The 25,212-nt window shown below is 38.2% G+C and overlaps 1 protein-coding gene across 8 annotated transcripts in view; it reads left to right on the top strand.

Moving 5' to 3' along the window:
• Window positions 1-25,212, top strand: part of LOC126873370 (potassium voltage-gated channel subfamily H member 6) — a 145,763-nt gene that overhangs the window by 59,659 nt on the left and 60,892 nt on the right. For 7 of the 8 annotated variants that reach the window (XM_050634171.1, XM_050634166.1, XM_050634172.1 and 4 more), the window contains exons 5-9: window positions 6,645-6,831; window positions 9,592-9,760; window positions 12,174-12,242; window positions 14,506-14,627; window positions 15,019-15,099. In XM_050634171.1, coding sequence (XP_050490128.1) covers window positions 6,645-6,831; window positions 9,592-9,760; window positions 12,174-12,242; window positions 14,506-14,627; window positions 15,019-15,099 — 628 coding nt within the window. The remainder of the gene's footprint in view (window positions 1-6,644; window positions 6,832-9,591; window positions 9,761-12,173; window positions 12,243-14,505; window positions 14,628-15,018; window positions 15,100-25,212) is intronic. The other variant, XM_050634167.1, reaches the window with a different exon arrangement.

Genomic DNA, 25,212 nt, shown 5'->3' with positions numbered 1-25,212 from the left:
CTTTACACACGTACGAATATTTAATCGTTGGTACGATTTCGACTTTTTCATATTTTGGATAAATACGCTGCTAGCAGCTTTAAAATATTAAATGTTACAAAGTTTTACTGCTTCCCTTCTCTTATGAATTCTAGTTATTGCTGGAATCTTCATTCTTTGTATATCCTTTGTACGATCGAGATTTTTCTACATATTACATATTATTTCTACATATTTGCACTTTTATAATATCGCGAGATCCTCGGAGATTCCTTTGCCAGGTGTTTGCGTTTTTCCTATTGTTGCAATTCTGTCTTAGAAGATTCCTTCGTTGCTGAAGTTGCTCGTCGTAATGGCCCATAATAGAATTGTCTTATTTGATGTAAGAATTTTTCCAAATTACATTTATACAACATTTTCCGAGAAAGCTACCCACGCCACTTTACAGTACAAAGACTAATTCAGAGTTGCAAATATGCTAACTGACGATTACTTACGCAGATAATTGAAAATTAGTGTTGTATCAATTACTGTATTGCGGATCATACGCACAAGGTCTTCGGATAACAGGCCCGCAAGTGTAACTTGACGACGATGCGTGATATTTCAATTACGAGTTATCCTAAAATTCGAGAACAAGAACGACAATAATTCGCTGCTAAACGGAACGTGCTAGTTTCCTATCGAGCCGCATTATGGTTGTTTTCAGAGAGGCCTTCGCGTGTTCGCACGCACTCGTCGATTTCTAAACAGCAAAAGCGTTCTATTCGGTCTGCGATTAACAAGAAATTGCGAAAGAGTATTTGCTGGGTCAAAGCAATTTTATCGACTGAACACGATTCGTCGCGTACACAAGAGGAAAGTCTCGAAATACGAATTGAAAAAATCAACGAAATTTTAAGCAGCGGTAAAACAGGAGATGTAAAAGTAGGAGGTCGAGCTCTGTGACTTTTCTATCTCACGTTTTTCGAATTAAAGAAAGAAAAAAGAAAGAAAAGTGGGAGAGAGAAAAAAAGAAATAAAATCCATTAGAGAACGCGAGAACAATTGAATCATTAATTATTCAAAACGCTGTTGAATTAGTGTCGAGGTTCGTAGTTTTGAATTCATAAAGAATTTGCGACTCTTTGCAGGGAATAGGTGCGAAAACGCGAATCGCGTTTGAACGACGCACATGCAAATGTGATTTTGCGTTGGCCCTTGGGAACTCTTTCAACGTATTAGCGTGCTATAATAGGATGGATAGGGTGCGGCATGCGGAGACGTGAAAAACTTGTAATTCATTAGCCATTCTTCCCTGTAAATTGGCTACGGCTGATTAAAACGAATATTCAACGCACACTGCAGTGATCCACGAAATACGATTAAAGAACAGAGGGCAAAAGAAGAGAAATTATATAACAGAACGATGTTTAACCTTCGAGCAAAATGTCTCTTTGATTTTCTTGAAAATTCGAGATTTATCCGGACACAGATGTTCGAGTATTGATAAAAATCATTATGGACGCTGAAAATCGGATTATTAAATAAAACACAACAAGTCGTTATTGAAGTTACACTATTTATCGCAGAAAATGTTTTTATCTTAAAAATGTTTTCTTTATTTTTCTGTGTCATTTTATACGTCATTTAAATAATTAAATGGACGCATCATGTGCGTCAATAACACAAATGCTATTACGTAAATGTAATAGTGTAAACACGTTGCTCAATAGCGTAAACGCGTATCGATCTCACGGTATGGACGATGATCCTCAATCGTGATTTCCTCGAATTAACAGTGAATTAACGGCGAATTAACGGTACAGAGTTTGTCAAACGGAGATGCACGTGCCACGCACTATAATGAATCATATTGAAGCAGGGACCCATGCAAATATGTACACGACAGCAATTTACCACATTTTAGACATGTAAATTCCTTGAACCCACCCAACAATAGCGTGCAAACGCCGCAAGGTAAAGTTGCGCCGATGAAAAGAGAGCGCGACCAGCTACGACTCGGGGTTGAAAGGGGAGAGGCGAAGAAAAAAAAGCGGTAGTCCATTATGTGGATCTATTTGTATTACGAAATCACTCTGTCAACACGGCGACCGAGGAATCGATGTCAGGGTTGCCTGGTCGCAGTAAACGTCGACAAAATTCACCGTGTTTTTAACGCGATTTCGATCGCGGCTCCGACGTGGCGAGGAAATTCAGTCCTTTGCATAAAGCAAGGGTATTGAGAACTTTGAAAGGATCAAAAGAATATGAAATGAAAGGAACGTTGCTACCATTCTTTCTGTCCAAAGAAATTTCCTTTTATCCGTTTTTTTGAATTTCATAAAGATTATGTACAATGTACATACAATATACTGATTATCGAAATTTATTGATTTATTGATTCATTAAGGCTCGACCAATGAAATAATATGTAACGTGTGCAAACAAAATAGCTGTATATATTGTTTTGTCAAGGTAAAAGATATTATTAGAATAATGGATACCTCGTAGAAAATCATTACACCAGTCAGGGAGATGTATAGAAAGGATTTTCGCGATTCAAAAGAGGACAGTTTATTGTAATACAAAAAATACTTCAATTTCCTGAAATTTCGTAGAGTTACAAGTAGAAGTAAAGACGTGAAAGACATATTGCACGAATTTGTGAAATTTTCTTTCACAGCTGCAGCTTCGAAAAAATGAGCTTCAATCGTATGAATCTGTTGGAAAAGTTCTATATCAAATTTAACGTCACGGGAATCTGACTCTTCGTGGATTAATAAAAATCCATCAAAAATGATCAATTTTCACAGAGTAACGACTCTGTAAAATAATTTAACAAACTCTTTCTCTCAAGTAATTCTTAAAATATCCAAAAATTCGTTCTACTTTAGTGAAGAGCATCCACATTCCTAGAACATGATTAAATAACTTATACAAAAACGCTTTTTGTCGAGACAAATAGCGAAAGTGCGCCATTAAGTCAAAAAATTCGACGAACTCTTTGCGAGGGCATCCGGATTCTTTAAACGGAATTAAGCAATTTCTGCAAGGTAGAAATTGCCAAGAAAGAAATTGCCTTCTTGCCAAGTAATTCACAAAATACCCAGACCTCTACGCTTTTACAGCTAAAACGCCTAACAAACCTTTGACAAAGTACATCTAGGTTCTTTTCAGAATTTTTCACTTGCGTTAACACGTGGGTAGACGGTCGTGACACGACGAACAGCTATTTCATTAAACGGAATTACACGTATCCTCTTTTCAACCCTCGATAAACAAAAAATGTCGGTGGCGAGACGGTGTGGCGCTGGTCTGTTACCCAGGAAAAGGAGGTTGATTTGTTTTCCTCTCTTGATATATGCAGGCGGATGGACGTTTCGTAGCGGGAAAAGGGAAAAGAGAACGAAAGACAGTTCCGAGTAGCGCGAGGGAAATTCTCATTACGCGTTCGAAATGGTTGGAAATGTTCCAAACGAAACTACCCTGAACTTGTCCCCGCTCTAACGACGCCGATACAGCCCACTATCCGTATCTCTTCTCTCCGAATGGAGGCTTGCAATTGCTAGCAGGAAATTTTTCCAGACATCGGACCAGCCTAGTCGATACACGTTACACATACGCCCGGAATTTCCGACAAATTAAACACAGTCTTTCATGATTTCCGAGTTAACGCGGCTACGCTGTTTCCTCCAGCTACCGTCTGTTTCTCATAGCCAATTATCGGAGACGTTCCGCTGACGTTTCGCTGGTAAATGCCGCCATCCATTTCGACTTGCTGCGCGCTTGAAAAACGTGCTGCTTATTCTGCACTGTTTTCGAAAGTTTTGACTTTGATAGTCAGACGTAAATTGGAAAGAGTTTCCAGCAGTAGTGTATCAAGGTTGCTACGAAATTTCATTCCTTGAGACGTCAACGATGCAACCAAACAAAGATAACATTGAAAAAATATGATAAATGAAGTTCTCTTATTTTCTGGCTTCTTTATTGCTCAGTAGATGTATTCTAATGTGAGAAGGTTAAAGAATATAGATTTGCTTCTTGATTAAAGTCTTACAAAAAAGTAAGCGATCGATCTTTCACGATTCGTAAAAAATGAATAATATTAGCTCGATTGTTGTGTTAATTTAACTGAATTCGTATCAATCTGCATAGTTGGGGTTGTTAATGTTATTTGAGTGTTCAACAGGATGACCAAAAACGCGTATCTAATTCCAAAACTAAATGCAAGGATAATTTGCGGTCTTAATTTAATTTATAATTCAAAAATTTAAAGAATTTTGAAGATATAGAGCTTGTGAATAAAATTGTAGCTCTACCAGATTAAAAAGTTACAAGCGTCGATATTATTACCGCGTACTGCCTTTTAAAACTCGATTTAACGACGTTGTAGTACTTTGTTCGACGTAGTTCCGAGTAATCGTTCGAAGAAATCGTCGTTGTTCGACTTATGCGTAAAATCGAAATTAAAATGCATCCTGTCGAAACTAAGAAAATGTCCGGATACGTTTGAACGTTATCGTAGCTCGGTTCCTTAAGAAGAACGAGGTCTTACTTCGATAATCGAAGTCGATGGCCACCAAGGGTGACGTGTGTGCCTCTTCCAATTCCAAAAATGACCGGTGGCGAAAGTGTTCCGCGATAAATTGTAGAAATCCTAAGATTATGGCAATGGTCGATACGGAACAGAGGTCAGACTTGGCGAGTGAAGTGTGTCAGTGTTAGGTCAGACGTTGCCAATCGATACGAAAACTGACGAACCGCAACGCGATACACAATGGGAAACTCCGTTACCCTTGTGCATGTGAGAACTATAACGTAAACGGACTGCACTTTGTTTTGTTAACCTCCAACTGCCGTGTCAGCTCATGCAACGCGTAAAATATACTAGTAGGCGTAAGTTTCCCCAGTTTGTGGATAGTTGAGCAAGTTGCAGGTGTTGGACACTTCCATGGAAGGATGGTCCTTGCCGGGAAATTTTCGAGTCCTTATCGCGTTGCAAACGAAGGAAAGTTTTGGTAGCTGTGACGATCCTACTGTGGAAGTTTCGATATTCTTATCTGCTTCTGGAAATTCTAATTCCTTTAATACTTTGAATGTTCAGTCGATATATTTTGTAGACAGTTTAAAATATCTTGAAGGAAATAGCTTATAGAATAATACTGAAATATTAGTACAATAATACTAGGATGGAATAATAAAATTAATAATTTGATAATAGAATGGTAGAAATAATGATATAATGCACATCAATACATATATAGCGAATGCTTATACATTTTTCTGAAATTTAACGTTTTAAAAATTTACAACATGCATATAGTATGCAAAGATATATAAAGTATCCAAAGTAGAGGGTCTGATACAGTATTTGGTAGATGAATCCAATTTCTACGTAGATGTATTTCTATGTATTATTTAGTCATCCTGGAATATTTCCTATATAATTCTGTGACCCTAGTTTGTCAAATTTAACGTATGAAAGGTAGGGAAAGACGCGAAACGATATTTTCATGTTCACGGTATCCTTACACCTGAAACATTTCTTTTAATATTATCAGAAAGAACCCAGATATTCCAGGTGATAAAGTTAAGTGGATCACCCTGTATAACAGAAAACAGACCAAGTGTTAATTTCTAATTAGAAGAAATTTGACCATCTAATCCTTTAAGTAAGAGCATATTTTCGTAAATTCCACGAATTCCATGTGTCTGCATTCCGTCGACGATTATTGTTAGGAAAGGCGTATTACGGACGATATTAGCAAGCAAAGCAACGATGGTGGCTTCTAAAAAGTAGATTTCGAAGAAGTAGGAGGCCAGTCGAATGTTTGGTCGGGAGATAGAGAGAGATATTAACGTCGTTTAAAAAAAAGAAGATTTGGGCGCCAAGGAATACGTGGGATGCATTTTGTTCCAGCTCTATAGACGATTCCAGAATCGCATTTCCTTTTAATGGAACTTCTCGGAAATATGTAGGTGTAGAAAATACATAGGATGACGTCGGTATTTATGGATAAGAAAGCTGCTCGACTATTTCGATCATATTCCTCTCTTTTTACAAGAGTAATCCAAGGGTATAAAACGAGAATCGTTTTGTAACTTGATAGTTTGGTATTCGAAGGCTAGCAATTTCGAGGGACACTTCGGACTACCCCACTTCTCCTTTCTTTGATGAAAATCGAACTTTGAAAACTACGTGCGAAGAATTCACTGGGTAATATCACTTGTATCTACTTTGGAAGATATAGCTCGGACGGATACCTAAATTATTTTATTTCAAAGTATCGAAGGAATTTTGTTCACTTTGTTCGTGGAAATAACATTTCCTTTCTCCTACGGTGGTCCACGAAAGTGTTTCGACACTTATACTCTTATCGTATGAAATATTTTGAAATTTCTCTGGCATCGTTCTAGACACATTCTCAGATTGCTTTCCAGTATAATCATGATAATGGTTTCTGATCACAGTACCAATAAAGTTTCAAAATGTTATATATAATGTCTTCTACGATGGATGTACAAATGCTCTCGTAAGCAACTGTATGTCTTTGATAATTGTTGCATCGGTTGAAGCGACAGGAAATATTCTTTTTGGAAAAAATATTTTTAGTATCTCTTAATGGTCGATCGAGTTCAACGTGCGCTATTCATCTAATGGAACTATCCTCTATATTTCGCAGCCCACTAACATGTGGTTCACCTACAATGATGGAATCTTGGGGTCCCGGGAGGACTGGCACACCCCCGCCTGCTCTTCCACCCCCGCCAACTGGGAGCAACAATGGTGGTGCAACGTCTGCAGCAACCGCAAACGTTGCACAGCCCAGCACAACCGCGCCGATTGCCAGTCCCGAAGGGGTCAGCGATGTAAGTAAAGAAAAAAATTCTTAGGAATACCCGCAAAAACCAAAAAAGGAACGCAGAGTTTCTTATTTGAAATTTTCAAAGTCATGGCTTTTTTTTCTATTTACGACAGTAACCAAGTTTCATGCATATACGTGCATTAATATATATAAAAATAAGATATTGCTGGAATGAGAGAATAACAATATCTAGGAAACGAAGTCAAAAGCACGACAGATTCCAAGGCACGTGTAAAAACGAACCGCTTGCCGCCTTATGCAACACGAAATGCAAGGTATAGCACCATGCAAAGGTCGGCCTAATAGGCGCATACCTTGCCAGGAAGGTCGCGAACGGTCCGGCTCCTTTGGATGAAGCTTTGTAGGTTTGAAGAACAGCCAGTAGTAGTAGTAGTAGCAGATCCATATCTCTTTTAACTGCGATAATTCACGTTTAAAGAGTGAAATCACCCTCCAGAATTAGCCCCCTTAAAGCTAGCTCACAAACGGTTACATATGGAAAATAATTTTGTTAACGAACATTAAATGCTTTTTAACACGTTAGAAGAAAATAGAGTGAACAAATAATTTTTAAAAATGTATAAAAAAAATCATGTCGGTCTAACATTCGCCTAAACCTCCATCTAAATCTAAACCTCCATCTAACTCTCCGTCTAAACCTTCACCCAAACTTCCATCTGAACCTTCACATAAATCCTTATCCTCAGTCTGATTGAAGGGGTCCAGCTGAAGATGTCTGAGCGAAGGAGTCTCTACAACATTAACAGAACTTTTTTTCTATCTGTAACTGTTCCCGAGTTAGCTCTTAAGGGTCCGAACTTTGGACGGTTATTTCATCCCTTGAATTTGAGTTGCCGCAAATAAAAAATATTCTACTATTTTTGGCTGTTCTTCAAGTCTATAAAGTTTCATCGAAATTGCTGCCAGGCCATTCACGCCACCCCTTCCCCCACTTTTGTAAGTCATACAATTGGTGCGCGTGTAGTGTCATTCGAAGCATCAGGGACGAAACCACCCATCGCGCCTACTCCTTCCATCCATTTCAATTTCACAAGCATCCCCCGGATGGTCGGAGGTAATGGACGTTGGTCGCGCCATCGAACCGAGTTAACTGAATCACCGGAACATATCGGGAATATTGTCCATTCCCACGAGCATCCTCGAATTTTAGAGACTCGTCAACGACACTTCTTCCACATTATTTTTACATCCCATCATCCTTAAATCATCCCCTTAATTTAAATATTCCAATTTTTCTTAACACTTTGTTCCAAATATTCATGAATTTCATAATTTAAAAGTAAACTACAGTTTTTGATGACACACAGTAGAATTACGACGGGGAAATTGTTGGGAAAGAAATCTCTAGGAAAATCGTGTTACGTGCATAGTTAAATCTAAACGCTTGATGGTAAAACCTGCGATATTTTGTTTCATTTATGAATTGTAATTCAGTCCCTGAGCTTCCCAACTTCCAGTACATTACTTTTGTACTTCATTACCCTTGCATCGTTTTCTCCTTCAATTTTTGTTAACGCCAGCTTACACTGATCGTGCTTATTTGTATTTTGTAATTTAAGACTAAGTTGCTACGTAGTATCGTAACCCTTGAACGATCCTTTTTCTCGATCGTTATTAAGTCGATCGAGTTTTATGCAAAAAGCAAATTCCCAAGTAAAATAACGCTTAAAGTAATAGTTTCTTTTGTGGCGAAGTAGAAGAACTCCGTAATAATGAATTTTCTAGGAAAATGATATAATATGCATATCCATTTCTGATAAAACACAAGATATATTGTTTCGCACGTGGATAAAAATCCAATCTCTGATTTCGCCAACAACATTCCCTATGTATTACTTTTACATTTCGTTATTGTTACACCATCTTCTTCTCCGATCTTCGTTAACTTTATTTTAAGTCGATCGACATTTATACGTTTCATAATTCCAAACTAGAATCCTATGTCAAACAGTTTTCTCGGTGATAAACTACAAAAACTTCATGACGAAGGAATTCCTAGAAAAATATTATGATATTCATGTTTATATACATCACAGGCAGAGCTCGCTACATTTTGTTTCGTGTACAGATTGAAAGAATCCGCATCATTTATAACAATGTTCCGGCATCGCTTCTCTCAATATCTTCCGCCATCGTGAACAAGCCTTAGCCTTAAACCATGCCCTCAACCCCGAAGTGCCCTCAGCCCCAGCCCCTCGCCGAACCCTGGGTAAATTCAGCCTGATCGCGTGCACCCGCTTCAAAACACGTCCGGTATCGATCGTGTCGCAGGAGTGTACGCGATGCTAACGATATTCCAGCCGGCTGTCACGTGAAACGGAAGTCCGAGTCAAGGGTACATAGCTTGGACTCGGTAGTAGCTGCACAAGATTCAGATTTGTAATACAACGTTATTTGTATTTTCAGCTCTTGCAAGAATACGCAACGTCATATGCAATAGTGTAGCAAGATAGGGTTACTTGAGTCAGTTAATTAATTATCAGTTAAGTCGTTCGAGCCAAGTTCCAACATCTTAAAACTCAATTTTGGTTTCTGGCACAGATAAAGTCAAACTTGTGAAGTATGAAATATCACAGCATTTAACGTAATAACGGAATTATGTCCGTAAATGTCTTTAAATTATTAATTAATTATCTCTACTATGAAGGCACTTAACGAATACAATTTGTTTCATTAATTCAAAAGTTACAGACTTAGAACATTAAATATACAATTTTGTACGGACTGTTATTGGTATTTTTAGGTGTCCCAAAAATCCGGAATTTGGGAGGGGGCGAACTTCTCGTCGGCTGGAGGCGCCGAGGGACCTTCTCGAAGCGTGTCGCACGCAGCCAGTTTGGACGCGATCTCGAGGAGAGCGGTGAAACCGGAAACGACGAGGGCGCCGTGTCGCAGCCTCACCTGCAGCGTTTGTAAGTAACCACACGTCCGATTTCCTCCGGTTGCTCGTTCGCTCCTTCTGTTTTTCGTATCTTTTTTTTTCTCGGTATTTCGTGGGTTGCCTCTTGACGTATCAGCTCGAGCTTTTTCTGTGGAACGGCGGCTTCCTTTTCTCGACAGCCGATCAGAATATTTCTCTAGGTGTTGCATTCGCTCCATAGTGTTACCCTATCGTTCTGCGAACGGAAGAGAAGCGACACCGACTTTGCTTTCCAACCACGATCTCGACGCTCGTTGTAATATGGAACGAGTAGATCGTGCGACGAAAGTCTCGACGAATCGTCGAGAGCGTACAGTTATTCATGAAAATATTCGAACACTCACAGAATTCTTTTATGAATATATTATACGTGTTTTATATGAAACATTCTTGTATACCTATATGTCACCTTTATTAATATACATGACGATGATAAACAGGGCTAAGTTCCCATGAATGCACGTAAGTGTAAATGGAGAATATTTGCCTTCTGCATTGTAAGATTTATTGTAACTATCATAATCGTATTGGTGAATTTTAAAATAAGTATAGAAGTTACGAGTTATTTCCTGGGAGTATATATCTTGCAGAGATCATGAAAGTATTTAAAAGATTAATTATCTATTATTATTAATTACCTATTATATTAATAGGTATACTATGGATATTTATGTCAATTCATATTTCTATGAATAATGTTAAAGAAATAGGATCGCAGCTAATATTTATTTTACCCACTAGATATTATTAAAAATATTGTACCTCGAATATCATACATATTTTCGCGGATTATGTACGTTTTATGTATTCGTTTTGTGTATTTAAAAATTTTGTTATTTCTCATAAATACAAAAATCCCGCAAAAATATTTATTGAGAGGCTTCAATTTTCAATGGGATATGCAATATTCATGCTTAACACTTATTATATGTTTAAAATGACCACGTACGCTGTATACTTATTTTTTTATTAAATTGCGCGATAATGCAATAATAATCATCTTTCCAATAAGTATCTTGTAATTTCTATGTACGTTTTCAAATTGGTTTCAAATATTACCAATACGAGCATGATAGTCTTATTTCATTACGGAGCTAATAAAATTTCAAAATGTCTCATGTAACACATATAACATGAACATGAAAATTTTTTGTGATAAAAGTGTTCCGATACCTTCGTGAGCTACTGTCCATTATTTCGGCTCGTCTTTTCGCTTTGGCAACAGATCAAAGTTTCCACCGAGCCTGTCTATGGTTTAAACGCCTCGAATGCGGATGTACGCGTAGCTATTGCGGCGAAATTGCAATTAACGATGTAGAACATAATACTGCCGCATGCGATGTTTCGTGTCGCGAATGTTGACAGATAGTGGCCGCGCGTGTCTCTCCGTTTGCGAGCCGAAGCTTTCACGTGACGGAATTATCGCTCCCGTTCGTCACGATGCTTCCTTACAAGAATTTATAGTCCCTACATTATCCGTGCTTCATAATTGATTATGTCTGGACAAAATAATATTAAATGTGAAATTTCAAACTTTATGACATGAGTAGGCCATAAGTATTCATCCAATTAACACTACATTAACATACAGGCAAATTGATGAACAGCATATACATGTAATGACTACAAAAGTATTTGTATATAATTTTATTTGCCAATGATGCTTTTTTTCACTCCTCTCTATGTTCCATTCTCATAATGTCAAATTTGTGTAGTCATATGGAAGCGCTACTAAAGGATACAAAATTTAATATTTTTGATGCACGAATATAATTTTTGAAGCCATTATATGTTCATAAAATTAAAATCAAAAGCACAGAAGTTACTCTTTATCGATATAGAAGAAGATAACATTTCTATGAATCAGTAATTGTTATACAAGAACAACGAATCGATCGAGACATCATAATATGTTGAAAAACTCGAGCGTGGTAAATGGACAAATACTTATGCGACCGTAAGTCAATATTATAACGAGATATCTTAAAATTTAGACAATATTATCAATAAATTCTCTATTATATACATAGTTCGCTTTAAATCACCCTAAAATTGTAATAAAAAATGAAAGAAAGGTTGGATTGACGCCACTTCGCTATCTGTCAACGATCGAGAAAAGCTCGGAAGTCGAAAGATTCGCGGCGGCCGAGTAGTGCCTCGGTAAAACGACGCGAGTTGGCGCCTGTTGACCGAGTGCAACCCCCTGTTACTACCCCCGGAGTGAAGATCGGAGGAAGAGCCGCGTGTTTGTCGTCGATCATTTCCCGTTTTTTCTCCAAATTTCCTCGCGTGTGGCCCTCCTTTTCCGGATCAGGCCATCGAAACTATAAGTAAAACCCTCGATTACGAAACAAAATAGGAAAACTGTAAAATCCAAAAGTCAAACCACAGTGAACGTATTTTAGTAGCGGGCCGAGGGAGCGAACACGTCACCCTCGAACGACGGCCAGCGACAGTCGATAATCTCACGGAAGGTAAAACAGGATGGTGCAGCCTGTCTGCTACCCCTTTGGTTTTTTCTTTTTAACCGACCGAGCGCCGGACGAGTTTGCACCCCTTTTACAACTTACCAAGCGCTTGCGGCTTTTTCTTTTTTTGGTCATGAGCTTTTTCCAGAGATAACGTAACCGTTGTCCGATTGAGCTTTCATAGGCCTATTTTTTATACTGCCTCCACCATCTATATACCATTCAACTACTCGTTTACATTCTCTCTGTTATATATATACATATATATATGTCTCGTATACCCGTGAAGCTCTCTCTTTCTCTAACAAACGCGTCATCTTCCTATCCTTCGTCCTGCTTCTTTTATCCTCTCCTGTCTCTCTGTGTCTTTCTTTCTCTTTCGTATCTTTCTGCCGTTACTATTTACAAGACGAGCACCGTAGCATCGCTCGGTCAGCCATTTTGTACTCCCGCGTCCTGGAATGTAGTCCACCCTCGTCTGGAACAAGCTTCTCTCTAACGTGAAAGTAATCATTCTCGCGGAGGATCACGCGCGTGGTTCCATGGAGACGCGTAAGTCTTTCGTTACGAGCTCCACCAAAACCGTACGAGTACGAAAAGTGGCGAGGCGTCGTCGTCGGCGGTCGAGGGTGAACCTGGAAATACTGTTGGTCCAGATAAATCCCTGTGTCGAGAACGGGACTGTCGGGAGAATCTATCGAGTACGCAAGGCTGACCGAAGCATGGGAGACGAACTTTGTTAATTTAACGCTTACTTGTTCGCGATGGAGCAAGACAATTGGCTGAATTATTTTCTCTACACACGGCTTCATATCCCTTCTCGTTTCTTCTCATTCATTACAAAATAATCGTTTAATCTCTTTCCGGGGAGAGTTTCTCTAGATATTTGTGGAAACGGTCTAGGAGAGCATATCCGAAAATAAACAACAAATCACCACGATATTCATTGTAAAAATCATCAACAGAATACGATACCCATACTTTCCTTATCTTCTGTGTATATCTATATTACATATATATATATACAAATGTTATAAATAAATATACATAATATTTGAGCGTAGCAATTATCGCATTGTCATCTTTAAAAATAATTACACGGTCTTTTACAAACATTTAAACGATCTTTTTTTCACAGGTATGCAGCTTCTAGTGCGAATTGACTAACCCGTTAACGAACACACTGTCTTAACGCTTTTAGATCGAGATATAGGCTCGGTTCTATCGTTGGTTGGTTTTTCCATCTTTTCTTTTTTCTTTTCCTACCTACATAGTACATACGGTGGCTCATCGAAGCAGTCGAATAATTATCACAGAAGACTTTAATGCATGTATCGAGTGTTATATAAAACAGTTTGAAATTTCATTAGCATTGCAACGAGACACGACTATCGTTAATCATATTGGTACGATTTGGAATCAAAGATGCTCCTTCTGAATATTGAGGTATATTAATAATTATGAATAATGTGATTCCTATTAACTTATATACTTGCACTGTATATCTAACAGTTTTCATGTACATCCTCAGATTTGTTTCAAAGTTTACCGATATAATCATGATAATCGGGTCTCATTACAGTACAAATGAAACTTGGAAATATTTCGTATAAAACGAATGCTATCATGAGCCACTGTGAACTCTACATTGGCCATCATTTTCTTCTTTTAGTCCACATCTTGTATTGAACCATTTGTTGGAATCGTTATTTTTGTAAAATAGTCGTCGATTTTCGAAATTATCTCTGTGTGCATCCGTACATCACGTATTTTTATATTTTACAATTAGATTTAGTGCGTGTGGTTGTAATTGGTGTTTGTAACAGACTTGCTCAGACGAAACATCGTGCATCGATCAGCGAGTTCAATTCACGCCATATTTCTTTCCTTCAGATCTCGCTCTCCTTCTCTCTCTCTCTCTCTCTCTCTCTGGCTCTCTCTCCCTCTGTGTATAGTTCGTTTCATTGACGTTCAAATCGATCGATTTTTCTATTATTTTTCCTTTTACTTTATTTTCTGCGCCTCGAAAGCTTTTATAAAACAGAAGAAAGTGTATTGTGCACCGAAGTTTGGCAAATTAATCGCGCGAATATACGTTAGTACGCCAGATTTGTCACGTTATTAATAAGTTTACGAGACACGTTGGATAGTTTTGATTTAATCGAGCCTGTATTTCACACGTATAGTTTTGTAACGATACAATAGGATAATGAATATGAAGTAGACCGAAATGAGTTGCAACGTCTGACGCGTGAATTTGTGTTTCTAGCAACTAAACATTCGAAAATCTTTCCTGGTGTTGCGTCCGAAAGTGACTTGCAAAAATGGCGGACCAAAGACCGGAAGTCGCCATCCCTCAGCCAGATAGGACCCGATTCCATCAAACACAAAGTGAGTAAATCATTTGATCACTCTCTTAATTTTTCAATTAACTTTTGAAGACCATGTTCAACTTTAAAACAAAAATGTTTGTGATAATTCCAAAAGACAATTTCAGGTCGATTGACAATGTACTGAATTTTAAAACCTCTCCTCTGTGAAACGTAGGAAATATTTCTCTCTCTCTCTCTCTCTGCAGTCTTCAAATGATAAAAAACAATAATAAAAATTTCGATGATGTTATCACAGATGGATAATATTAAGGCAAAATTCACATAGAGTGAAACTTCACTCGCGATAGTCTTCAAAAGTTAAAAACCAATAACGCTTTTGAAGTAAATACAAATATAGTTTTTTTGGAAAATACAATTTTCAATCTCAACCCTCATATTTCGTGTTCCAGTTTTCCTTGCAGGACAATGGATCTGCGAAATACTTCCAAGGAGCCATGCACACGTCGAACATGGGGGAAAAGGTAGCCCAGGTAAGCCACGTTTCGCCGCAAATTCCTGTGGGTTTTCTATGTCTCTTGATCATCAGCTGGTCGCACGAGTTGGAAACCGATAAAGCCACATACGATATCACGGCTTATAGGAAGGCTTATAGGAAAGTTGGATAAAAGTCAGCTTGAAGGTACTGCGAATTTATATGCGAACCGCAATCCTCGCCTTGGAACTTTGGCGAGAAGGGAACATTCTCGCGTGATGCTTTCGACTTCAAATAGAGTCACGTCATCAAAGTTTCTCTCAGGATATGTTCTGATCTCAGGGACAAGCGGAATTTTCTTGGTCGTTTCTTTCTTCCATGTCCTTTGTCTAGGACTTTTTCATTCGGAACAGACACTAGGAGATAGGTACGTCCATTGTTTGCTGGCGAAACTTTTAATTCGTCAAAGGGAGGCTCGTTTCGTTTTACTCAGAATGAAAAGTTTCCTTGCAAAGAACGAAACTAGTAAATTTCTTTCTGACGCACCGTTTCAGACGGAATAAAGATACCAGTTTCCTTGAGGCACGTTATGGACTTCGACTATAGACGACGAAAGTGAATTTAGCTTTTAATAAGATCGAAGTGAAGTTTCCGAGTATTTGATACACACCTCAGGCGTGAATTTTATATACAGAACCATCCTGGAGGTTTCATTTGTGTTAAAAATGACATAATAAGCTGTAAAGAGACTTGATTGACAGAGAAAACATTCGAAAGACCATTCTGGTGTTATTCGATAGATATTTGTTTGTGAGCCACTGTCCTATTCTACTGTGGCCTCGTTTGATCGACATGCACCGTCTATTTCCCAGGCGACCGCATATTTGCTCGACATATTTCATCTTATTTCACTGAAAATAGGAGATCTCTAAGCTACTGTCTTATTTTTACCGTCCTACGGTCGGTGAACCTGTCTTTTTTTTAAAATATCCACGTCAGTGGTATTAAAACATGTTTTAAAACAAGTCATGCTCTCTGCCTGACATAAATCGGTTTATTCTACTGACTTCATAGGAAACTAAAGCATTGATCCGTTTGCTCTTCAAATGAACAGAAGATGGAGAAGCTCTTCAACTTTGGGGACATTTTATTTGAGGACGATGATGTATAATGGAGAAAGAATAATACGTAGATTATATTTGCCAAGAAATTTTGTTCACAAAGGAAAAAGACGAATTTCGATCTAGGTCATTTGGAATTCTTGACGCGTTCTGCATTACTTCGTTAGTCATGTGGAAGAACTTGTAGCGTCGTTTATTTATTCACTCTTTTGCTCACATGAATGTCTATGATGTGGAATAAATTTTGTTGATGGAAGGAATTTATTTTTTGAAATATAAATGTTAATATTTTTTGGTGTATATGCGTTATGTGTTATTTGAGAAAATTTATAGCAGGGGCATTTCTTGAGAAAAATGCTGACCTAGTATTACTATTTATAGTTTCTAGGTCTCGAAAGAAGCACGTAGTTGTTTCGAACGAAATTCTTAGCGTTGTTGCCAATCATGTGACAGAGTAATGCAGCGTTTACCATGACACCCCGTGGTAACACAGCCCTGGCTGGCGCCAATCGGTCTACGCCGCAGTCTTGGGGGCGGGAATCCCCCGCGCTGGATTTCCACAAAATGATGCCGATTTTATGCCACCGTAACACTTTTTTCCTTCGATAGTTCGCGGAAGAAAATTTTTGCAATAAACAAAATTCCTCGCAATTTCCTTTGCAATCTACCATGTGATAACAAATCTAATTTAAAAGAAGCTCTAGGTATCCAATTGTTTCTGGGAAAATTCACACCACAAACAAGCTGGAAACACGAAGGTATTAAATAAAAACGGATATATGTGTAAAGTAATAGAAATTTTGTAATTATATTTTATTATTTAAATATTAAAGAGTAGATATATTTTATAAAAGGGAGGGAAATATTTTGGCATCCAACGCCTACTAATTAATATTCTGAACTATCTGTAAACACTGTTAGCGAAACCAGGTGACAAGTACAGGCCTAGAAATCGATACCGCATTACACGACTGGTTGCCGAATAATTTATAACTCTCTCGGATGACGAGAACAGTCTACGAGTTGACTCACACTCGGGGAACAAAGATCGGAGTTCTCATCGGCGATCAAGTGTCGACTTATACTTTGCACACTCTCGTCATTGCTTTCCTCGTCGGTCGAGGATGGATGGATAGAGAAGCCACTTGATCGGTCTCGCTTAAGGGACGCCGGCCTTTAAACAATTTCCTTGTTTGAAATAGCGACGATACCTTCGTCAACATGCTTATCGACCTGTAGAGGGTCAAATGTTCTGAGCTCTTCAACTCGTGGCAAATGCAGTTAGCTCGACACGCGTGTCAAATTTGTTAAATTATGAAATATTCTCTGAAAATTTCTAGATAAAACTTTACGAAATAATTTTCTTCCATAGATATCCTAAGTTCGAAAAATTTGGGAGGGACGATGTATGTAAAATTTTAGATAATTTTGTGTTGAATACTTTTCTATGGTGTAATGGATAGACACGTGTGGATGACGTGGTTAACATCAAGTTGAAATAAACATTAACGATATATTCTTTCTTCGATGCTTTCTTCATTTTTGAGGAATTTGAGAGAGTACTTTGTACTTTGTACAAAATTCAGATAATATCGTGTTGAAGAATACTTTTTTTTTATCGCATAATAGCCAGACACGTGTTAATATAAAGTTTCGCTAGTTTCCTTTTAACCGAGTTTCTGAAAGTGCATACACGACTACCAGACAGTTGTTCGTAATCGATACATATGACCGCAGTTACGGTACTTTTACTGCTTAACGCGATATGACGGCGCGATGCGGCTTAAAAAGGACAATTTATCACTGATAAAAGATCATAAGGCTCTGGGAGAATAGTGGGTAATTTGAAAAATGTTCAACGTTATACACCCAAGTAGAACAATTACTTATACATATATATATATGGCTACTCGAAGCTTCATCTTTTTAAAGTCGCAGGAATGACTTAGTACTAAAGATGACAAATTTTCTACATATATCTATCAAACTCGGAACAAACACAATTATTCTACCCTTCCAATTAGAAAAATAAAAATCAAGTAAAATAAAATACACCATATATGATTCTTTATTCTCTTTCCTCCAAAAATTAAAATCGTGTTCACGTCAGGGTGACGCTCCTTTTCCGAAGAATTCACGAATACAAATCAGCTGAAACAATTTCTGTTAACAACCTGCTATATGGTGACAAATTTTACTTATAAAACTCTATTCTTCTTTTTCTCAGTATGAATCTGTTGAAACTACGATCCTCGATAACTCAGCTGCATGGTAACAAGCTTCATATTAAAAGTTATATACCCTCCTTTTTTCCAATACAAACATTTTCAAACTGTACCTCAACGTTTCAAAAATACCTACAAAATTGCAGAAATATCTACAAGTTTGTGCAAGTGACTTTTTATTCACTCGGTTAATTTTTTTGTAGTAGCAATTTGTGATAGCAGTGGCCGATACACGGTGTACCTTGGTTCGTAAGTGCTTCATCCTATCAGGAATGTTCTGTGTGCAGACGTAGTAACCAGCCCGAATTGCATTTGGACTGGCAGTGGTTTTTCCTCGTCCCGACGTTCAATCGACCAAGCTCATCATCGTAGCCAAAGCTATTTACATCGGGCGAACTCGAAGCCGCCAATATCGATAACCGATACTGCGCCTGTTTTCTCCAGTCTCGAACAGCGTTACGATGATGTCGCGGAAATTATTACGGCGAATTAAAGACACGCCTATTGTTGCTGCTTACAAAGATATCCGATCTTGAGAATCCCTTAATAACCGTAGAAATATTTCATTGTTCGCGCAAATCATTCATTCCTGATCGAGAAATTCAATTGACGGTTTAGGAAACTAATCATTTTGTTCCGGCATTTAAATCGAACTTTTTTGTAATTGGAAAGTTGAAATTGAGCATCGTATTTATTATTACTATTATTATTATTATTATTATGTTGTTAATATTTATGGTCTTTTATCAAGTCGTTTGAATACTCGGTAAATTTTCTTCGCTAAAAAATACAAATTTTTAAAATAAAAAATCAAGCATTTTTTAAATATCTGTTCTGAAAGCAGTGAAGCAATGGTCTGTATAAAATTCGAGATATTTTTATTATTCTGATGATAATATTTATGGTCGTATACCAGGTCATCTGATCAGTTGAATATATAGGAGATTTTCTTCCAGTAAGGTGTAGAATATTATGCTGTCGTTAATGAACTATATTTTGTCGATTGTTCGTCTAGGATAATTGTTCTGATAAGGTTTGTTATAAGGATTTTCTTGTAACTTTATCCCTGGAAATTGCTTTTTAATTCGTGTAAAAGGAAATTTAAATCTAAATATTTCATGAGAAAAGTTCTAGAACTCAGCTATTTTGAATAATTGAAGCATATAATGGGATAATCATGTTCCTTCATGAGAAGCCAACCTTAAAGAGTATGTGTTATCTCTGAACCGTAAATAACCATCACGAAATTCAAAAGGTAGATTAATTAACAACCCAAAGGTATTGCCACGTAATCACACCCTTTCTGAACAAAGATAATCTCATTAAAAAGAACACGCAATATTAAATACTTCCACGAGAATGAAAAGGATAAAAAAGATGACTAACAAGAAACTAGCCCGTAAATTAGCGGAGGAAGAACAGTATGCTTATTTTGAATCAACAATAAGGTAGTAGAATGAGGCTAGTGTTAATTAGACAGAAGGAATCCCTCTAAAACTATCGAGCAACTGAACGGAACGAATTCTGTGCTGAAACCAGCACGTAATATAACAAAACTGCTTCCAAAAAGCCTGGGAACAAATTCCCGATAAAGAAGGGGAAAAAAGTATAAAATATTTTCACTAGAATGGCGCAGAGAATCTCGATAAAATAAAACTGCTGCAAAAAGGAAGAAGATAGAAAAAAGGTAAAAAGCGATGAAGAAACAAAACCAGGGAATCGCGAAGAGGAACATCATGGTACCAGTACATAGAAAGAGAGAGAGAGAGAGAGAGAGAGAGAAAGTGAGAAACGAAGACAGAAACCGAAATATACCTTACGACAGTGGTTCTCAACCTTCTATACTCCACGTACCCCCTTGTGTAGATAGATGAACCTATAGCTATGGTGTAACAACCGCAACGAAACACGTATACATACACACTAGCAGACAAAAGACAGTTTGAATATAAGTAGCATAGAAAATATCGCAATCGTATAAAATAGTATTGTATTTGATAAGAGTGAATAAATATACCATCGTTATATTGGCATGACGATGAGAAATATCTAACACGAAAGTTACTAATATGTGCGCATACGCAAATAAATTATACTTAGCAACTTTGAACTTCCTTCTGTTCGCTATTGTACTAATATCAAATTTTATATTCATGAATTACACGTATTACACGAAAACAAGAATACAATTCGAACAAGGCAACAACGATTTTCCAAATCTTCTAAAATACAACTTTTAATCTCTCACGGTGTAGCCCCCAAAATTTGACCGTATCTCACGTTGAGAATCCCCATCCTATACGATACGAGGGCAAAGGACAGACAAGTCGACGACTAGCGAAGCGAAATAGAGAACACGAACCTTCTTGATCAAACAGAGACAGGCAGAGAGAAAGAAAGAAAGAGAGAGAGAGAGAGAGAGAGCGCGAGATAAGGATGGTGTGGAAAGAGGGGCAAGGTAGAAAGGGGGTGGCTGGCAAGGCTCGCCGATAGAAGGCGCTATTGTCAGTGGCGCAGTATCCCCCGTCCTGCCCGGCAGGTTACACCGTTCGCCACTCCGTCCACATCGCCCCTGAAGGATCACAGAGCACATGTAAACGGTGAATAAGACTGAAAAAGGCCGGGTGGCGCGTGAACGCGTGTTTCCATCACGAGAGGGTTCATCGCGGTTCGAGCACCAAGTGGCGCGCCTTTCATCGAACAAGGGAGAAAGAGGGTTGGTACATCGAGGGGAGGGTCGAGGAAAAACAGGAGGTGAAGTCACGCAGAAGTTTATCGAGTGCTGACCGGCAATCGTTATCCCGCTTTGATCGCATTGATCGATGACACTCGAAAGGAAACGCCGCGTCGCGTCATTACGTGCTTGTTCGTTGTCAACCCCTCGAAACCACATCATCAGGACGTGAAGAGCGTTCGTTTGTCGGGTACCGGCGATCGCTCTCCGTTCGGAACACGGTCGATTGGATGTCAGGTAGAGATAGGTCGCGGCTTGTCGCGATCATCGATCGATTTCAACGAAAAAGAAACCGGGGATGGGAGACAGTCACCTACAGGGCGAAGGATACGAACAACTATGACCGCGCGCGAATGTGAACCTACGTGATGATCGTGTTGTGAATGTGCACTCTATGTTTCTTGGATCATTGGAAAGCTCGGTTTTTATCACATACGGAGATCGAGATTTTGTCACGGGGAAATTTGGGGGAAGACACCCTCCTTGAACGATGCGTGCTTCCTTTGAAGATTCTCAAAAGGTTTTAACGAAAGAGTAACTTTTAGAGGCATTACGTTTAGATAATTGTTATATAATTAACCATGCATTAATTTCATAATTTTGATAGATGGTTAGGTTCTCTGGTTTGGTCGAGATGAAATTTAAAAACGGAGAAAGTATGGAATTTAGAATTACGATAATATGTAATTACGATAATTGTAGAAGTAGTTTTGTAGATTCGATGGTTTTCGACTTTTAGGTCGTTTGGTAGTTAGGAGATTTTGAACATTGATGATTGCGTTCCGTGACATACTCGTATTCCCACGTGTTTCGAGCGTTCGCGACGCGCGTTACGAACGCGTAACGAATCGCGTTGAATCGAGAACGGTGCTGACAAAATGGCGGTAATTTTCTATTACCTTGCCCTTTGAAAGAAGGTTTACCTAGCTATCCAGAGTCGGAATAACGAAAACGAAGAACCGTGTTCCAAATTACGTTCTACGGCAGGCATTGGCAATCAATAACCGCGGATAAAGTTGTCAGTGACCGTACGCGATAACGTATTATCGACGCGGTCACGTTATTCATCAAATATCAAGGATTCCATTAACCTCTTCAAACTTAGTAGCTAAAATAAACAATCAGAGTGGTCGATGTTCACCCAATATAAAAATTCACGTTCAAGCTTTCAAATACGAATAACCCGAACTACTTCAAAGTTTTCATTTAGCTACGATATAACAGCGAGACTTTTAATTTCCAATCTCACCGTCCAGTTGCCTGACACCCTTGATCAAAGTAACCATCGATTTAAATTCGAGGATGGTGTCCCATCTAAATCCCAATTTGCATCCTCGTGGACAGAATTTAAAATGGCCGCGCCCACGTTAAGCGGAAGACGGAAATCTGGGACACGGAAGGGAAGGAGGAGTCGAATTAGATCTCGACTGATACGGTGCTAACGAGATTGCTTAGTAGGCTGTCGCGTTCGTTGGTTATTCCAGAAGGGAAGCTCTTTAAATACACGAGGAGACACGGTATACCGTGCCAAATGCGTCCACGGAAGGTCCACTTTCCTTTCGCGAATAAAATCGATGGTCTCCATCGGATACGCGGGCCACCAGCCAAAATATATGCCGGAAAGGAGACACCTTGGTAACCGAAACCAGATGCAACGAGGGGTGGAGAAGCCGGAAGAATGTTTCCACGTTTCTTTTGTGTCCTATCCCGCCCCACAACTGTCGCATTCAGATGGTCGAATAGTGGGACGAAGTCTCTTATATAAGGAACTGCACCTGGATCGGTTAGCAAGGAGTCGACTTTGATAGTTCATCGCCGACAGTGACACGAAGTAGACGCTGTCAGTCAGTGGTCAGACTGAGCTCGCGCCTGTACCGAATTGAAAAGAGTTTTTCGAAGACGATACGCTTTCTGAACTCTGTTCGATGATTGGTTATTTGTTTATAATTATTTTGGGAATATCTTCTGAAGTGGTATACAATTCCTTTAAGTAGTATTTAATAATTATTGCGTTTTGTTCGTATGTATAAGTTGTGAAAAGGGTTTGCAATCCCGTAAGGTAGGATCTCGCGTCATTTTTTGGAGCCGCATAACGTTAGATAGGAACCGCAGCATTCCGCAAGGTTTGCAGCATAGTGTGCGTCACAACCACACGTGTCAAGATCTTTCAAGAGCCATTCGGCTATCGATATCCACAGATTTAACTACGAATTCTAAGAGTCGTGGATGTTTAATTGTGGGCGGTGAATTCTAATAGGCGCGAATATTATAGTTTCGAAGTTCGGAGTTCGCAGGAACGCACGTGTAGCCGATGATACGACGTCATGGTGCTCCATGGCTCGTGTAGAGTGATAAGGATGCTGTGGAAGGATCTGGCTGGTAGAAGGATGAGGAAGATGACGAACCTTCTGGTAAGAGGACCGCGATTGACTGCGGAAGCATCAGAGGGCGAGCCTCTTAAATTGTAATTTATTAATTTCTAACATATATGTTATCATATTACGTATTGATTGATATTAATATCAATTGATATTGTTAGTGCGAACAAAATATGTCATCCAGTAAAGAATCCATGTGTGACGATGAAAAAGAGAATACTAATAAACCTCTTTGGGCTTATTTCGTGAAGAGTGATACTACTGAAAGTGCCAAATGCTTGAAGTGTTCTATGGTTTTAAAATTAAGTCACCGATCGAGGAAAGAGGATTTGTGATATATTTGAAAAGTAGACATTGTATAGATTTAAAGTCACACTCGCAAGCATCATTACCGAGAAGGGATTCTTGCAATGTATCGAAAACAGCATCCCAGCCGCAGATCCTTTAAAATTACGAGAATGTAATAGCAAAAGAGAAAGGCCAAAATAATTGACAATTCCTTCGTTAAAGAAAATTCCATGGAAAAAATGATATCTCGAATGATTGTTAAAGATGGTTTCACTTTCGATGTTCTTTGTAAATCTACGAACTTAAAATACTTGTTTCTGAAAAATGGTTTTATGCTTCAAACTTCTTTTAATACAATAAGATCGAGAATTATTACATTCTCAGATCCTGTACAGACTAATATGAAAAACAAATGTTTTCATTAACAATCGACGAAGGGGCATCTCGAATGGAATCAGATATACTGAAACATAGATGTGCATTATAAAGAGGAACACTTTAACCTTGATTTAGATGGAATCCGTAGTTCACGCACGACAGATCATTGCGCCAACGTAGTTGAAGGATGTCTGAAGAGCTTTAATCTAGATATTGAAGATGAAATTATTGATACAACTACTGATAGAGCAAATATGATGGGAAAATTTGCTAGACTGATGCTTTGCTATCAACAACTTTGTTACGTACAGGGCATGCAACTTGCCGTAATTGAGTAAATAAAATTTGTTTCCTTATTAAATATCGTCTCCTTAAATGTATAATATAAAATGTCTAACAACCAAATCCGTACTCCCACGGGATTGAAAATAACGCGGGATTGCAACCCCTAGTTGTAAATACGTGTACTTGCTATTGAGTTTTATAATATTTTGTAATACTTTTGTCTTGGTTGGATTACATTTTTATGTGGAAGTTTCTTCTCTGTTTCATTTGGTATATATACGTTTTAATATATTATGAACATGTGTATCATTGATCTATATGTTCTTCAATATTTTCTGTTTTGAGTATATCATATTTTTATGTGGAAATTTGTTTGCTGGTTTACGAGGTTCTGAAAGTGAATTGTCTTCTAAGATTCTGCTTTTGACGTAACTCTTAAAGATGTAACAGGGCACGTAGTAGAATAATATGTTCTTAGACAGACTGAGTTATTACGTGCAGTACGAAATTGCATAAGGTTAGCGCAAGTTTTCGAAAAATCAATAAAACGCTGCATCTCTTGTGAAACGACTCGATCGAAGTCGGCCGTAGTCATTTAAAACATTTATTTTTTTAGAACATTTATTATATGTCGCTAATTCTTAGTTTATCAACTTCAATGCCGATGTTTCTAGCAACGACACGCAGAGAAATGAACATCTTCGTCAATTTCTACTAATACACATTCTCACAGAATTCTCTCAACGTTAATCATTTTTAATT

The sequence above is a fragment of the Bombus huntii genome, chromosome 14 (assembly GCF_024542735.1).
Source record: "Bombus huntii isolate Logan2020A chromosome 14, iyBomHunt1.1, whole genome shotgun sequence".
NCBI classification, from domain to species: domain Eukaryota; kingdom Metazoa; phylum Arthropoda; class Insecta; order Hymenoptera; family Apidae; genus Bombus; species Bombus huntii.
Note: the sequence above shows the minus strand (reverse complement) of the source record. Positions and strands in the feature narration are given on the sequence as shown.